This window comes from Prionailurus viverrinus, chromosome D3 (assembly GCF_022837055.1).
Source record: "Prionailurus viverrinus isolate Anna chromosome D3, UM_Priviv_1.0, whole genome shotgun sequence".
Taxonomy (NCBI): domain Eukaryota; kingdom Metazoa; phylum Chordata; class Mammalia; order Carnivora; family Felidae; genus Prionailurus; species Prionailurus viverrinus.
Window position 1 is genome coordinate 22,370,885 of NC_062572.1, and position 18,672 is coordinate 22,389,556.

At 42.3% G+C, this 18,672-nt stretch overlaps 1 protein-coding gene across 9 annotated transcripts in view; it reads right to left on the minus strand.

Moving 5' to 3' along the window:
- Positions 1–18,672, minus strand: part of DEPDC5 (DEP domain containing 5, GATOR1 subcomplex subunit) — a 127,058-nt gene that overhangs the window by 58,474 nt on the left and 49,912 nt on the right. For 6 of the 9 annotated variants that reach the window (XM_047827806.1, XM_047827809.1, XM_047827807.1 and 3 more), the window contains 4 exons: positions 16,984–17,204; positions 11,789–11,992; positions 9,747–9,882; positions 8,654–8,751 (listed from right to left, as the gene is read on the minus strand). In XM_047827806.1, coding sequence (XP_047683762.1) covers positions 8,654–8,751; positions 9,747–9,882; positions 11,789–11,992; positions 16,984–17,204 — 659 coding nt within the window. The remainder of the gene's footprint in view (positions 1–8,653; positions 8,752–9,746; positions 9,883–11,788; positions 11,993–16,983; positions 17,205–18,672) is intronic. The other 3 variants (XM_047827812.1, XM_047827813.1, XM_047827810.1) reach the window with 1 other exon arrangement.

Below are 18,672 nucleotides of genomic sequence, written 5' to 3' on the forward strand. Positions count from 1 at the left end.
CAACTTCCTCAGCCATTAGGGAAATGGCAAGTTAAAAGTACAGATACCTCTACAGACCTCTTGGAATGGCTAAAATGACAAGTCATGCCAAGTGTGAACAAGATGTGGAACAATGGAAACCCCTATTCATTGATGGTAGGAATGCAGAATGGTGCACGGCTTTGGAAAACAGTTTAAAAAAAATAGTAACTTTTTTTTTAACAGTTTATTATTTTTGAGAGACAGAGAGCATGAGCAGGGGAGGGGCAGAAAGAGAGGGAGACACAGAATCTGAAGCAGGTTCCAGGCTCTGAGCTGTCAGCACGGCAGCTTCTTTAAATAGGGGCACCTGGGTTAAATAGTTAAATAGGGGTGCCTGGGTGGCTCAGTCGGCTAAGCGGCCGACTTCGGCTCAGGTCATGATCTCGCCATCAGTGAGTTCAAGCCCCACATCGGGCTCTGTGCTGACAGCTCGGAGCCTGGAGCCTGTTTCAGATTCTGTGTCTCCCTCTCTCTGACTCTCCCCCATTCATGCTCTGTCTCAAAAATAAACAAACGTTAAAAAAAAAAAGTTAAAAAAAAAAAGTTAAACAGATAGGGGTGCCTGGTTGGCTCAGTCAGAAGAGCATGTGATTCTTGATCAGGTTAAGGTTGGTTAAGCAGCCAACTTCAGCTCGGGTCATGATCTCATGGTTCCTGAAGTCAAGTCCTGCGTTGGGCTCTGTGCTGACAGCTCAGCGCCTGAAGCCTGCTTTGGATTCTGTGTCTCCTCTCTCTCTGTCCCTCCCCTGCTCACACACTCTCTCTCTCAAAATAATTAACCATTAAAAAAAACTTTTTTAATAAATACGTAAAAATAAAAGTTAAACAGATATTTTACCATTTGACCCAGCAATTCCATGCCTACGAACTTACTCAAGAGAAATAAAAAAAACTGTTATGTAAATGTTTATGGTAGCTTTATTCATAGTTCCCCAAACCTGGAAACTGTCCAAATATTTTGCAAATGAAGGGATAAACAAACTAATATATTCATATGATGGAATGCAACTCAACAATAAAAAGTAATGAACATTCAACAACTTGGATGAATCTCAAATGAATTATATGCTGAATAAAAGAAGCCAGACTCAAAAAGCTACATACTGTATGATTCCATGTGCGTGACATACTGGGACAAGACAAAACTAAAGGGAGAGAGAACAGATCATCGGTTGCCAGGGGACAGGGGTGCGGCTGAGTACAAAGGGGCCACCCAAAAGAATGTGGGGTGAAATGGAAATGTTCTGTATCTTGATGTGTTGGTGGTTATGACTGCATGCATTTGTCAAAACTCACAGAACTGTACACTAAAAACAGTGAATTTTACTGTATGTAAATTTTAAAATTAATAAATTTTTAAGAATTTAAAAAGAGATATCACATGGCCAAACAATTTTAGAACTTCTTTTTTGGAACTGCCTTCAGTAGATTTTTTTTTTATTACCATTCATCATAATAAGATACAACTGGTTTATTAAGTCAAATAAGCATAGTCTTTCATTTTATTCAAACCCCTACTATGAGGCAGATATGAAGAAGGTACTATTCCCCTTCTACAGATGAACTAAAGCTCAGAGAAGTGAAGTAACTTACTGAAGATCACACAGTAAGTAGGTGAAACCAGCATTTAGACTCTGCTCAACTCTACAGACGTCTTACTTCCTGACTCTCCATCTGGGGCACCAGTTTTCAGCTATTGAAAATGTTATCTCTTCTTTGTCAACAGTCAAAAGCCATTTGGAGCTAAATTTTCTGAAAAAGCTATCCTGGCTGACAACATCCATTTTCATGCAAACACAAAGCGAACTATTAAGAAGCAACGAAGTGGATTTTCTTGTTTAGCCTGAGAACTGGTATGAAGGCAATTACAAAATCAGAATTCTCAAAGCATTCTGAGCAATAGGAAATTATTAAATACATTACCTCACAAGTTGAGATGCTAAATTTGGTCATTAGAGAATCTTTTCTTTTTCTTTCTTTCTTTCTTTCTTTCTTTCTTTCTTTCTTTCTTTCTTTCTTTCTTTCTTTCTAGAAAACTAAATCCAGACTTGGTCTGTAAGAATTCTTAGACTAATAAAAAAACAGTTCAACTTATAATTTTGTGGGCAATTCCTTGAGCTCAAAGAGGCAACCAATAGGATCCTAGATAAGAACTGCACCATCTCTAACAGACAAAAGCACATATAAGGCCGCCAGTCTTTTATGCTACACACACACACACACACACACACACACACACACACACACTTTACTTTTTAAAAACAATGAAAAATATTTAAAGAAATATTTTAGGCTCTTTCATGAGGCTCTTTATACACAGTTTCCTTGCAGTTCAATCTAACATACTGCCTCTTCCACCAGCTCGGCCTATGAGACTTATTTTCAGTCAAACGTGCTGGCTGTGGGCATATGACAAGTCCCACAACTTGAGATGACCAACATGAGACCTCACGGTCAGTCAGTTCTGCTCTAACCTAATATTTGTGAATGAGACCTCACTCTCAACATTCAAAGCCAGACATTCACCTTGGGGAGCCAATGCTGAAAGTCACCATCTTAGCTTGGCCTTTTGACATCTGTTCAGAGTCAAGAAGTCTGAACGTGTCCTTCGCTTGCTAACCTCAGGCCAAAATGGGTAATCCATGTGGGACCTTTGGGACTGACCCTGGGTGACATCTAGAAGCCTGTGTGTGGGACTAGTCATTTCTCCTCTCTGGACTACAGAGATGGCACTTTCCCACAAAAATCCCAAGCCTGTGCGGCGCTTGGGTGGCTCAGTCAGTTGGGCGTCCGACTTCAGCTCAGGTCATGATCTCACGGTCCGTGAGTTCGAGCCCCGTGTCGGGCTCTGTGCTGACAGCTCAGGGCCTAGAGCCTGCTTCAGATTCTGTGTCTCCCTCTCTCTGATGCTTCCCCGTTCATGCTTTGTCTCTCTCTGTCTCAAAAATAAATAAATGTTAAAAAAAAAAAAAAAATCCCAAGCCTGAGTGAATGACTCTGAGGCCCTTTCCTCCAGTCTCAGCGTGCTGTTTTACTTTTACTTCAGCTCTCAGGCTGCTACATGTACCTAATACTCAACACAAATACCAAGCTGCAGATTCTGAGTCCTAATATCACAGGGAAAGAAAGCATGGCATCTAGTTATTTTCTTTTCCAAAACTATCTAGAGCACTTATTCCCCAATGAAGGGAATGACAGTGGCTGAGAAGTCTTATAAATGGGTGCCCACTTAACGAAACAGAGGGATAAAAACTATCTCCCCAGGAGGGAGGGGGGTGGGAGACAGGTGATAGATACTAGGGAGGGCACTTGTGATGAGCACTGGGTGTTGTATGTAAGTGATGAGTCACTGAATCCTACTCCTGAAACCAATATTGCACTCTATATTAACTAAAATTACACACACACACACACACACACACACACACACACACACCCCACACATGCTATCTCCCCAGTTCCATTGACCACCTGGTCCCTGCTGGGCAACATGGTGAAAAACAAGAGTACAGGTACAAGGCTCTAGCCAACAATGCTCGAAATGAAAGTCTACGGGCCAAGAGGGAAACCCACAGAGACACCACTCCTGTGAATCGTGACTCACATATGAATCATGTCCAAATGCAAGAGAAAATCTGAGTCACGCTTGAGTGCCTGCAGATGGTACAAACTGTCAGGCCCAGGAGGTGAAGGTGGGGTCACAGATGAGGTTCTCTCATTTCTTTTCAATTTTTTAACAAATGAAAAGGTAACTAATTATTTATTTAGACCTCACTTTGTTCCCAAACAAGAACCTAGTGTGACAATTTTGCGTTAAGGAGCCCAATCTACTTTTGCTCCTTATAACAACCCTGTGAAGCAGGTAGGCAGGTGAAGATCTTTATGCCCATTATACAGATGATGAACCTGAGCAGCAGCAAAGGCTGAAGGCTAAACTCCAAAGACCATGATGGGCGGGGTTGGGACACTCCCTCATGTATCATAAGGCAGCAGAGGTCACATGTTCAAACTGCATGGTATCACTGGAACCACTAAGTCCAGCTCCCCGTGAGAGGGCTTCCCTTTCATCATTGTTACCCTGCACAAAACTACTTCAAATAGAATCCCAAGTGAATGGAGAGCCAGAGCTCCCCAAGGTGAGGAGAACTGGTGTCTTAATCATTTTGTTTCTCCTCAGACCTTAGCACAGTGCCTACAGTTCAATAAACATTCCTGGAATGAGTGAGAGTATAGTGAGTTTGAAGAAAGCAAACCATATTCCATGAAGACTGAGGATGGATTGAAAGGAAAATCACTTCAAAAACTAGCAAGGCAGAAAAAAGACTGTCCAAGCCTTTGAGAAAAGGAATCCAGTTAATTGTTCAACAAGGTTATAAGACAGGGAAGAAAAGCACTCTTCAGTGGAGGGAAAGCTAACCTCAGAAAACTTTTAGTATTCATTCAACTACCTGATATGTGCCAGGAACTGTTCTAAGTTCTGAAGATATAGTCATGAGCGAAACACAAATCCTTGCCTTGTTGGAGCTTACAATAAAAACCACAAAATTAAAAGACCTAGTATGACAGGTGGCATTATGTAGAAGTAGCAGGCAGGGAAGATGGACGGGAGTGCCAAGGTAGAGAGTGGCAATTTGGGTAAGACCTAAAGGAAGGAACAGAACAAGCTGTGCGTAGGATGGCCATATCATTTATCATTCAATCCAGGACACCTTTGAGAGTGAAAGGGGACACTATTAATAATTACACAGGACAATGAATTCAAACCAGGCTGTCCTGGGCAAACTCAGGCATGTGGACCTTAGCCATAAAGCTCTCCAGTGTAAGGGCAGAGCAGAGGGGAGAGCAGGAAAAAGCACCTCAGATTCAGAGCGTGCCTGATACATTTAGGAAACCCCTACAATAATAAAGTGAGAGGGGAAAGCAGGAGACGAGGTCTGAGAGTAACAAAGGGTTGCAAGAGGGAGGGGGCTCTGTCGGCTATTGTAACGCCTTTGGCTTTTGATCCGAGTGCACTGGGAAGCCCTTGGAGGGTTTTGTGCACAGAAGTTTCATGATCTGACTTCTATTTTCAGAGGGTCACTCTGAATTGCTGTGCTGGAAATAAACTATATGAAAGGGCAAAAAGAGGAAGCTGAGAGACCAGTTAGTGGGATATCACAACAATCCAGGCAAAAGATGAAGGTACCTTCAATAGGGCTGGGACTGGTAGAGGTGATGACATATGGAAAGATTTGGGATATATCCTCATAGATCTGACATTAATTGGTTATAAATGGTAATATGGTAATAAAAATTATAATGATTTTTATCTAATCCTTTTTGTGGCTGGCTAACATAATCGATCGGGAAGCACAAGATCAAAGATGGGAGTTCAATTCCCATGTGACCCCTGGCCCCTTTGAAATCACATGCTACTGGTCATAAAGGGAACAGGCAAAGGCAAGGATGATCCTACTTAACTCTATTGGCCTGACTAGAAAAAGTCTGAGGAGCCCACACCTTCTCCAAGAAGCTACACATTCTAGAATATATTTATGTAATTGCACACTTGCATACCAATTAAAGAGAATAATTTTGTGGGCTGTTCAGATGCTTCTCACATATGGCAGCTTGGTCGTGGAAGCACAAATTCATTTGTCAATAAATGTGCTAAACACTGTGGGGAGAAGATGAATAAAGATAAATTCTTTCAGTCTAGTGCAGAGACAGACATAGAAACAAACAGCGGGATCATGATATGCCAAGTAGTACAATTAGGTTATGCATATGGAACGATGTGGAAACATGCCTAACATCTCCTAGGAAGGCATGGGGAGAACCGCCAGGGAGGGCTTCAAAGAGAAGGTATTTTGGGGGTTGAATCATAAAGACTGAGTTGATGAGGTGCCTAGGTAGTTCAGTAGGTTAAACGCCCAACTCTTGGTTTCAGCTCAGGCCATGATCTCATGGTTTGTGAGTTCGAGCCCCATGTTGAGCTCTGTGCTGATAGTCCAGAGTCTGCTTGGGAATCTCTCTCCCTCTCTCTCTCTGCCTCTCCCCGGCTCATGCTCAGAGCTCTCTCTCTCTCAAAATGAATAAAAAAAAAAAAAAAAAAAAAAAGACTGAGCTGATGTTTGCCAGGCAGAATCAGGGTTGAAGATAGGGTGAAAGCATATTCTGCAGGGGTGCTAGTCCATGCAAAGAAATATGAGGACAAAGATCTTTGGAGGAGCCACAAGCAATGGCTGGAATATAACACATGCACATCTCATAATACACATGACAAAGGCAGCTCTTACTTGCTGACTGTGCCAGGAACCATTCCAAGCACTTTACATGGATTATCACATTTAATATTCACACAAATCCTCTTCACAGATGATGAAAGTAAGACACATAGAGGTAACTTGGCCTGAGGGCCTCACTGCTCATTAGAAGTGGAGTTAGGACTCACATCTGAAGAGTCTAGAGCCTGAGTTCTTTCTGTATACAGTGATGTGTGGAAGTGGTGGTGGCCAATAAGGATGCAAAGGCAGGCAGCAGATGGGTCATGACTAGTGTTACAGGCCATGAACCACGGGAGGGTTTTATATGTGGGAAGGAGGGGCTGATCAGATTTGTATTTAGAAATATCTCCTTGGTGACAGTATGGAAGATGAATCAGAGGGAGCAGGGACAAAGCAGGAAGACCACTTGGAAAATTGCTGTCATAATCCTGGCCAGATATGGCATGGGTCTGAACCAAAGCAGAAGCAGTGAGAATGGAGGGGACAGGCCAGAGTCAGAAGAAAGAGGAAACAGAAGAGGGAGAGTGGGTAGGGGAGCCACAAGAGATGATTTTCCTTGTCAGTATACTGAGGATGAGGTACTTGGGAGTTATCCAAGCAGAGAGGTCCATCAGGTGCATGGACCTATGGCACAAGAGTCCAAGATGGAGAAGGGTGAATGAGAGATCCAGGTTGCACCAAATGCTTTTCCCATGCATGTGTACCAGGGAATCTTTAGCTCAGAGGACTCCATGATGGTGTCATTAGAAGATCTTCCACAACCATCCCCACATAAGGATTCTTTGAAACTTCCCTCTCCTCCTCAAAGTAAATTTCAAAATTACAAAAGACTCATCTTCTGAGGAATCATCTGGTCTACCTAAGCTATCCCAGGCCCAGAACCACTCCAGGACTAGTCGGGGTAAATCCTGGTGCTTTTACCATCTGCACCTGTAATCCCTCTGCAGTAAAACTAGCTCAAACTGTAGTGCTGTGAGCCCAAGAACAGCCCCTCCTCAGTACAACTCCATCCCACACAGCCTAGGAAGCTCAAACTCTGGGTTCCTATAAAATGGCTCTTTGGTTTAGCAAAATGGAAAGATTGCCTTTGATACAAGAGTCTGGTGGCCAAGTAACATTTTAAGCACCCCAAGTGCAGGCATAAAATGCATCTTATCACCAAACTATTAACCAATTTGTCTTCTCATTTAAAGAGAAATAATAAAAGAACAAAAGAAACAGAGAAAGAGGAAGAGAAAAAAGAAAGAAAGGATGGAAGGAGGGAAGAAGTTAATTAATGACAATCCTTTAGGGATTCTCTTATTGCCAACCAGTTTTCAAGACTTAGCTACTGACCTCTAGAAATATTGTTGGATGAAGCAACCAATGAATGAAGGAACAATTCATTAACCAATTTCATACAACTTCACTTTCACTATACCTTCTTTAAGCTAAGTTTCAGAAACGCAAGTTAGTTATAGAAAACTAAGACATAGAGCAGCAGCCCCATATCCACCCCCAACTAAGTTTTAATGTTTTTTATACTCATGTTGAACAATATCTGTCTTTTGAGGCTTCCCAAAATCTGCCCTTATTCATCCCAACTCCTGTTCCCCTACATCATAAAGATACTCTGAATGGTGTGGTCTAAATGAAGAACAGCAGTCAGGACACCTGGCCACAGGCTTGAGAGATTCAATTAATATCTCTATACCTCAGGACATTAAGTTGCCCCATGTGCAAAACATACTTAATAGTATATGCCCTCCTAGGATGATTGCATGACATGGTAGATATACATGGTCTTCCAGAAAGCATGTAACCTGTGTTAGTGGAAGTCCATTCTGTCCCTGTCTCCCTGCCTCCACCCAGAACCTTCACCTGCTACCTCTCTAGGTAACCAAATCCTACGGCTTCAAGTCTGAGGCGCATGCCCACTTCTCGAAGCTACAATGCCACCGTTCTCCTTCCTGATCTCACAACTGGAACCACATTGTTCCCCTCTGGGTCTCTCCTGATTGTTTATATACCTGCTGCTGGGTAAGCCCCCCACTAGCAGAACCAGAAGCTCCTCCAGAGCAGAGGCTACTCCTGCTGTCCCCAGTGTTACCCTCGACACCAAGTTCATTAGGGGCCCACAGTCACGACTCACTGACAGGGCTATGATGAATGTGGCTTGACCAATGTGTTCTCAGCTAAAAACGTAACGTGCAGCCCATTTATAATTCCATGCATTATACAGCACTGCTTCTAAATAGGTCACCCAAAATTGTGGCTGAAATGATCCCAAAATAGACATGGCCCTGCTTTTCTGGTCCCTGTGTCGTTTCTAGATGTAAGCCTGCAACTCTGAGCATCCCAACTCTGTTACCTCTTGGATTGGTTACCTGCACCACTGTTGCTAAGCAGGCTGACAGAAAGCTCTTCTGTTCCACTGAAGTTCAAGAAGGACATGCTGTCACCAGGCTGGCGGGAAGTGCTGTGCCTGCAGAGAACAGAGCCCAGCCACCTGGCTTAATGCAGAGCATTACCTCTTTTATCCTGTCCACCCCATATCCCAGGAGTCTCGATCAAAAACAGCTCTGAATATCTAGCTACACAGGCTGGCAACAACTGGGAGCCATACCACAGGCTACTGGACTTCAGTGCTTGGTGTCTGTGCCAGATCTGGTCTCCTGTGGCCTGCTTGTCCTGGCCTGGCACCCCAAAAACTGCTTTCCCACTGCCATACTGGACTGCCTGCCCTTCCTCATCCTCAGCTCCCCACTGCTAAAACAGACAGGAGGCCTAAAGTGACTGAAAAGAGGTACCAAGTGAGCTACAAAGAGGGTCATGTCCTGCCCATATCTCTCATCCATTCCACGGGATGTCGAGATGATTGAAAAAGGGACCAAAGAGACTGCCCTTTGCAAAGTGTTTCCTAAAGCATCACAGGAACAGTGAGGCCAGTTGTATCCCCAGCTCATGTCTGTCAAGTAAGTGACTTTATTCCTGCACTGACTCTCTTGGATGCTTTCTAATGCATTCAGAACTCTGGTTCAACAAGAGTTTTTTCTATAAACACGGGCCTTGATTTCCATTGCTTTTAGCAGAAACAACTTCTAAACTCAACAGTGGGATTTCTCGGTGGCCAAAATGACAAAAGTCACAGACTTCCCAGAACACACAGCATGAACAACCTGTCTCAGCACTCATTTTCACTCTTGGCTGAGGTTTAGAAAAAACTCATATTTGAGGTTTACAAAGTGTGCTTTGAACTAAAGCTAAAGCAAGGCCTAGGTAACGTGTGGCACAGCGTCAGGCTGTTTGCTTTGCACTTGGCCCAGTGAAAGGAATGGAACTGACAAAGGAAGGGCTTGATCTCATACTGTCTCATCAAGTCTTGTAACCATGACATTTTGTCAGCAGACTGTTCTGCCATGGTTCTGGGTACCACGGAGTTTCTCAAGGTACTTTCTGGAGCCCTATGCACATCCTCACCTTCCAGCAGCTTCATGATACGCTAACTCCAGCAGCTCTGCAGAGGAGTGAGTTGGGTCCCTCTGCCCGCTGCCCTGCAGCTCCGCCATATTCTGTCGGGTCTGGTGATGGATCTGGATGGCCTCTCCGGATGGTCCTACCCAGACAAAGATCCACTGAGCATCATTCCCACCCAACAGCTAGTGCTTTGTACTTAGCTTTACTCTTCCTTCTTTCCAGCTGCTGAGACGTGGGCGCTGGGAGAGACCGGAAGGAAAGCACACCAAGGGTAATATTACACATGTGATCCTCCAGCTTCCCAAAAGAACATCTCCTCTTCTAAGCAGGACTCATCTTCCTGTGGGGCCTCACATTTGTCACCCTGTTCAGCCTAAAAACACTTCAGGAGTCTCTGTCTCATGCATGTCAAACTGAGATGCCATAGAGAAACACTGAAGTACAGGAGTAGAGGGCACCTCCCAGAAGGAATGACACAAACTAAACAACAAGGAACACATGAGTGAAACGTCAATGACTCTGTTAATACGTAAGACGTTGACAGCTGTGACTCCAAGAAGCAGAGGATGCGCAAGTGCATAAAAGACATCAGGTGGGTGGGAGAGAAATCACAATTAGTCAAGTCTATTCAAAAATGCTTCCTGGGGAAGAAATTTCAGAGGTGAGTGTTCGGCAAGGTTAGTAGGAATGGAAAAAGAGGGCACTTGGGCAGAAGAAATAATGTGTGTGAAATCTCAAATGTGGAGGAGGCAAAAGGCATGCAGGAGACCACCAGATGAGCATGGGAAAGAACAGAAGCTCTGAGGATGGGAGCGAGGAGATGCAAAGTTGGGGAGCCAGGCAAAGGAGGGCCTCAGCTATCAGCAGACTGGGCAGGCATGAGGACGAAACAGAGGAAGCAGGACCAGAGAGTCCTGTTTTAGTAAAGTGTGCCCAACAGTTGGGGGCAAGAAGAGCTGGAGGCCATGAAAGACACATCAATGGTTCTCCTAAGAGAACTCGAAGGGAGCCCGTGGGGATAACAATGTAAAGAAAGAGACAGTGGAAAGAAAAAAAATCCTGTAATTTTGACAGGGATAAGGGGGGCAAAAAGGAGTTTGGAGGTGACCCCCAATTATGGCCTACACAACCAGATTCATTTCTCATCAATTTAACTTTTAACATTAAAAGCAAGTGGAAAAGGAAGTAACTAGACATTTTCAGGCATTCAGCGGGCTGGCTTCCATGAAAAGACCCTGGAGTTTAATGCATCTGTTCCTTCCCAGCCCAGTCAGAGCCCATTAAGCTGAAGTTAATTTTAGCTACAGCTTTATAAAACCATACTGTCATCCTCTGTAGGAGAAAACACAGATCAAAAAGGACAGGCTAGGAAAAAAGGTGGATTGAAGAAAATATCTTTTTAAGTTTTGATTGCTTTCGAACTTTCAAAAAATGGAATCATACAGAATGCACTCTTATGTTGGGCTTCTTTCATTATGTCCATAAACTTAAACATAAATTTGGATGTGGTTGTAGTTCATTCTCATTTCTGTATAGCATCTCGTATTTAAAAAAACTACTTATTCTATCCTTTCTCTTTTTTTCAACTTATTTGAACTAAAACAAAAACAAAAAAACCAGCTCACCCATTTCTCAAAAATTGTGTTTTTTTTTAGTTGTCAGAGACTCCTGAGAAAAAACAAAATAATATAACTCTGTGTATTCAAGACATTAATATCACTATCCAGAGAGAGACAGGAGAGGAAGGAATGAACAAGGATAAGCAGCATTACTCTTAGGAAAGAAAGCAGATGACAAAGTACAGTCCATTTCAAACAGAAGAAAAGCCCTTAGGTTTACACAGTCACTTCCCAAGTGTGTCCTCAAGGATCCCCACAAGAACCCCTGGGGTAGGCAGAGTGGCAATGGATAGCTCCATCTTAGAGGTGGGGCACTGGAGTTGCAGAGAAGTTGAGATTCTTAACTGAGGCCACACAGCTGGTTAATGACAAGGACCAGGACTAGCAGCTCCCAGCACAAGGCTCTTTCCTGAGCAACCAACTTACCCACAGGAAAAGTGTGCATCCAGCGCCTTCTGTTGGATGTGAGCTTCATGGGCATTCGTGAGGGGGCAAAGGGGTTAATCAGTGCCCGCTGGGGTGTGTATCCCCCAGGTCGAACATGCAGCATGGATTCTGCGCTGCCTACATGGAACCTTCCCGGCGCACTAGAGTCTCGCTGTGGTGGCTCCATCATGTTCTCCAGGACATCTGTCAGTTATTGTGGAGTTGAGGCACAAAAGAGAAAGCACAGAGCCATGGTGAAACCAGGACTAGGCAATCAGCCAAGGCTGATTAGAATCTTGAACGTCATACATGTTAGGGAGTGAAAGAAATAAGTAAAATCACCCAACTATAATGAAATGAAACACTGGGTTTGTTTACTTTTTAAATACTTGGGAGAAGGAAGTTCTGGCTCCTAAATTACTGGCCCAATAAAGCCACACCAAAACCTGATGGAGGGAACCACCCATCACCTAGAGACCCTGCACTTTGAGCTAGATGCAATGACTTGAGTTGTCTCCCTGGGAGATAGGGTGGGTATATTCTATATGTGGGAGGAATGATAAAAATAGATATTTGGGGTCCAGAAGGGCAGACCCTGATAGAGATAGCCAGTGTGTTCATTAAACCCATTTGATTTTCCTCTTAGGCACATGAGACTATAGTTTCTAGCCCCTCTACGCTGGGGCCAAATAACTTTGTTCTCCCTCTTACACTGTTGGTAGGAATGCAAACGGGTACAGCCACTGTGGAAAACAAAATGGAGATTCCTCCAAAAGTTAAAAATAGAACTACCCTATGATCTAGTAATCGCCCTAAGTATTTACTCAAAGAATACAAAAACACTAATTCAAAGGGATACATGCACTCTTATGTTTATAGTAGCATTATTTACAACAGCCAAATTATGGAAGCAGTCCAAGTCTCTATCAATAGATGAATAGATAAAGAAGATGTGGTATATGTATACAATGGAATATTATTCAGCCATAAAAAAGAATGAAATCTTGGGGTGCCTGGGTGGCTCAGTTGGTTAAGCGTCCGACTTCGGCTCAGGTCATGATCTCATGGCTCATGAGTTTGAGTTGCATGTAGGGCTCTGTGCTGATAAGCACAGAGCCTGGAGTCTGCTTTGGATTCTGTGTCTCTCTCCTTCTCTGTGCCTTCCCCCCACCCCCCAAACTAAATAAACATTTTAAAAAATTAAAAAAAAAAAAAGAATGAAATCTTGGCATTTGCAACAACATGGATGGAGCTAAAGAGTATAATGCTAAGTGAAATAAGTCAGAGAAAGACAAATACCATGATTTCATACATATGGGGAATTTAAGAAACAAAACAAACAAGCAAAGGGAAAAAGAGAGACAGAGACAGAGACAGAGAGACAGAGACAAACCAAGAAACAGACTGTTAAGAGAACAAACTGATGATTACCAGAGGGGAGGGAGGTGGGCTGATGGGTAAAATAGGTGATAGGGATTAAGGAGTGTATATTTTGTGATGAGCACAGAGCAATTTATGGAATTGTTGAGTCACTATATTGTACACCTGAAATTTACATAACACTGTATGTTAACTACACTGGAAATGACATGGCATGGCATGGCATGACATGACATGGTATGACATGACATAAAATAAAAATAATAACTTCGTTCCAAGCAATAGAACACAGGTAGAAGTGGCATGCTCCAATGAAGGCCTGGACCACAAATATCTCTACTCATGATCTCCATTCTCTTTTCCCCTACTGTGCTAACTTTGGAGACCAGTGCTAATGATCATACCATCCCAGCCTGGGGCCCTGAATGACTGGGTGGATCAGAACCCCCTCCCACTGACTCAGTGACCTGGATATAAGTAAGCAAATATTACTATGTTTAAAAAAAAAAAATTCCTGGGAGAAAAGAATGAAGAAATGGATGCATCCAGCATTGACCAGGCAATGAGGTGGCATGACATACAGACTCAACCTGTCTTGTCCAACGGCAGACAGGCTCCCATTATAGAGACGGAGGTAACATGCTACATAACCTAAGTGGATCAAAGAGCTAAAACCCACAACCAGCTCCCCTGGTATGCATCCCATGTTCACTAAAGCAATCACCCACATCAGAAAATGGGTCCAGCAGATGCAAATTCCATGGCATCAAGGAATATGTCTTGTCCACCATTATTTAGCCAATGCCTACCAAAGAACCTGGTATATAGTAATAGCTAATTCCTTAAAGCTGATTTGCATGCAAGAAGGGAACATCTATGAAAGCTATATTTTTCACTGTTTTATTAAAATTTATTTATTTATTTACTTATTCTGAGGGAGACAGAGACAGCACAAGTGGGGAGAGGCAGAGAGAGGGGGAGGGAGAGAGAGAGGGGGAGGGAGAGAGAGAGAGAGAGGGGGAGAGAGAGAGAGAGAGAGAGAGAGAGAGAGAGAATCCCAAGCAGGCTCTATGCTATGTGCTATCAGCACAGAGCCCGATGCAGTGCTCCAACTTACCAACTCTGAGATCATGACCTGAGACAAAATCAAGAGTAGGACGCTTAACTGACTGAGCCAACCAGGCACCCCTATTTTTTCACTGTTAATTAATGAGTTGATGCTCAGGTTTACCAAATAAAAAAGAAAATGGTCTACTTAGTTATCATGAAAATAAAAGGAGAAAATCCAATTTAAAAAAAGATAAGTTAATGCTTTGAAAAGGATGAAAAATAGGACTAAGGGATAAGGGTGCCTGGCTGGCTCAGTTGGTAGAGCATGCGACTCTGTCTCAGCATCATGAGTTTGAGCCTCACATTGGGCATGGAGCCTACTTAAAAAAAAAAAAAAGAAAAAAAAAAGGACTAAGGGATAAAGTGGGTCAAAAATACATATAGATTGCAACTACCTGGATAGAACTAGAGGGTATTATTCTAAGCAAAATTAGAGAAAGACAAATATCACATGACTTCACTCACATGAGGAATTTAAGATACAATACAGATGAACATAAGGGAAGGGAAGCAAAAATATATAAAAACAGGAAGGGGGACAAAACATAAGAGACTCTTAAATATAGAGAACAAACAGAGTATTGCTGGAGGGGTTGTGGGAGGGGGGATGGGCTAAATGGGTAAGGGACATTAAGGAATCTACTCCTGAAATCACTGTTGCACTATATGCTAACTTGGATGTAAATTTAAAAAACAAATAAAAATTTTTTTAAATATATGTTATAGAAAAAAAATATGTATAGAGGAAAGGGGAAATGTTTTCTATGTTACATTGGGTGGGTAGATGGGTGAGACCCCCTAAACACACTAGAGAAACAGTAAACTAAGGGACTATAGATTGTACTGCCTTATAATATTCTAGTGAATTGCTTTTTGGCTTTTCCAAAAAACTCCCCAATATCACTAAAGGACACTGAAATCAATTCTACTATTCAGATAAGTTTTTAAGAAAACTATTTTCAAAGCTACTTTCAAAGCTACAACATTATCTCCTCAGAGATCTGGCTTTTAGAGCAACAAGGGTTTTGGAAGAATTAACGTTTAGTGTAATTTAGCTTTTGTTACAGATCCTACTAAGAATATTTGCAGAAAAATGGGGGTAACTGTCACACAAACTTAGAAATTTCCAGAAAGTGGGAAAGCGCTAACCTACAAATTTCAAATGTATTAAAATTCCTGAGTGCTGAAACTAATTAAGTGACATAGGTGATATACTATACTCATGTCATTAAATATCTGCTCATTTCTCCTTTTTTAGCATTTCCTATTTATACTTTGAACCAGTTACAAAACAAGCAAAATTTTTTCTATAGTCAAAAACTATGCCCTTGGCATAGTGTATATGGTGCTGGAGCTGATGGCTTCACCTTCAACACCCTGGGTCATAGAAAACATTCCTCACCCTTCGGGAATCCTTCCAGGAGGGCAACAGGGGGCAGCTTATGTGTATACAACATTCCTAAGTCAATGATCAAAAGTCAGGAGGGCTGTGCTTCCGTTTATATAACATCCTTGAAATTAACAAAAATATAGAGCAAGAGAATGATCAGTGAGAGTGTGTGGCTATAAGGGGGTAACACAAGACAGCCCTGTGGTGATGGAATAGTTCTGTAATTATGACGATAATTATAAATAAATAAATCTACACATGTGATAAAAATGCATAGAGGAGTGCCTGGCTGACTTAGTCATTAGAGCATATGATTCTTGATCTCAAGGTTATGAGTTCAAGACCCATGTTGGGCATAGAGCTTACTTAAAAAATAAACAAACAAACAAACAAACAAATATGGAATGCCTGGGTGGCTCAACAGGTTAAGTGTCTGGTTCTTGATTTCAGCTCAGGCCATGATCTCATGGTTCATGAGACTGAGCTCTCTGTTGGGCTCTGTGCTGAAAGTATGGAGCCTGCTTGGGAGTATCCTTTTCCCTGTCTCTCTGCCCCCACCTCAAAATAAATAAACAAACATTTAAAAAACAAAACAAAACAAACTGCACAGAAATACACACGCACAAATGAGTGCATGTAATACTAGTGAAATCTGAATGAGCTCTGTGGCTTGTACCAATGTCAGTTTCCTGGTCTGATGTTGTCTATAGTTATACAACATGTTGCCATGGTGAAAATGAGTGAAAGGTACCTAGGACCTCCGTGTGTGTGTGTGTGTGTGTGTGTGTGTGTGTGTGTATCTGTCATTTCCCATGAGTCAACAATTATTTCAAAATTAAAAGTTTTTTAAAAAGTCAGGAGGTACCTGTAGACTCTAGCTGCAGGTGCTGCTGGATGACAGAATAAGATACAGAAAAAGTAGCACCTGTGCTCCCTAGTGTGAGCCGGGTTAGCAAGTTAACTGTGAGGAGAAATCTTAAAGTACAACACGGGACTGAGGCTGTTTTAGGCATGACACAAATGGCAATGATAAGAAAATAAGCAAACACCTTTGACCCTAGGCCTAAGAAAAGCTCTGCATTAACATATGGAAAGGTATATAGTTATAGTGAAGGGGGAAAAAGTGTTAGAGACAAAAATAGTATAATATACACATACATACATTTCAGGTGGCTTATACACTCTGCACTGGCATGGAAATAATAAGATACGGGACTTATACCCCACATCTGGTCACATTCCCTCCCATCCCCTGCTGCAGGAAGGGAGCTGTCCCCAGCTCTGCCCTGCTGTGCCCGTTCTTCAGCCCTCTGACCTCGAGTGCTGGTGTAGCCCAAGGAACTGCTGACTTCATACTGGTGCAGGTGGGGGTGCGGGATCATCAGGATGTTGGCACTCCTGCCCAGGGAGCTGTCATCAGAAGCCTGGCTCCGCACTTCCTCAGTGGGCAGTGTGCGGCTGGGCAGGGAAGGGCTGGATGAGACATCACAGGAGCTGGCGCTCTTTCGATTATGACTCTCCCGCTCTCGCACAGATCTGACAAGTGAGAGACAATGAGTTACCAACAAGCAAGTGATGGTGCCCCACCTAGAATTAAAGCACCAAAACCTGTCACCAGCCCAAGCTAATTGGGAAACCAATAACAAAAATCCCCACTGTGTTCTATGAGTGAGAAATAATGTAGGGGGTATTCCCCCTCGACCAGCTTGAGATATTGCATAAGAACTGACAGTTCTCAATTGGCCCAAGTCCCGGGGTCATAGTGTAAAGGAGTGACTATTCCAGTCTAACCCTACTTGATCCCACCAATCAATCTCATATCACTGAAAATGGGGCAACTAGACAGGATATGATACAATGCAAGAGAAAGTACACAGCCACCTCAGGAGTCTTCTTGGACCAAAAATTGAGCCTAAATATAATCAGGCCTCTAGAGGTAAATGCTAGTTTACAGGAAATTCAGAGAAGAGAGGACAAGTTAAACATTATAACAAAACAATCAGCCAAATGAAAAAAGCAACATAATCTACAGTCACAGAAAAAAACACATTCCAACCAAATGCTTTGTCTGCATCTTCTTTAGGTCCCAATTCAAATCAACCAACTGTAAAAACACATTTTTGAGACAATTGGGAAATTTGAATATAGACTAGCTGTTAGAAGATATTAAAGAATTAGTGTTAATTTTGGTACTTGGGATAATTTATTTTTTAATTCTTATTTGTTAAAGACATACACTATAACATTTACAGGTTAAAAAAGGGATTTGTTTTAGAATACTCCAACAAAATGTAAAATGTAGGGAAAGCAATGAAATGAGGCAGACAAGACACTGATCACTCTTCATTATACTACTCTATTTGAGTATGTTTGAACATTTCCTTAATAAAGGTTTTAAAAAGTTTATCCTTATTAAAACATAAAACTCCCTAAGGAGAAAACTTCTGGAAGTAGTAGGAGCAAGGATCAAAAAGGGAGAAGCCCAATAGGGAGGCAAAAATTCAGAATGGAAGAGTTAGCAACTACAGATAGGGCTCCCCCTCTGGTATCAGAGCTGTTCTGTTTCCGCCTGGAAGGATTTTTGTCTTAAGTCAGAGCTTAAATGGAGCCTGAAAATAGATCCCCTGGGCTGACTGCATGTACATTATTGCAACAGTAAATATCTGGGCACCAGTGTATGCTTAGTCCTGTGCAGGGAGACAGAGTACCAATTAAGACACAGGCGGCTCCCTCAGGAAACATAAGACCTAAGTTTCTGAAATACCATGTCTTGCCATCTTTGTTTAGAAAAAACAAAACCAAAGATCTTCGACTGTGAAAGCATTTTTATTTATTTTTTTTTATTTTTGTGTGTGTGTGAAAGCATTTTTAAATACTCGGGAGGAAAGTGCTACCAAATCCCTAAGCAGATCTATGTATAAGAGAACTGTAGTTAATGGCACTAAAGGTTCTAAACATTTAGGAAGTGTTTTATGTCTGAGCTCTAAATGTTTTCATCTTTTTT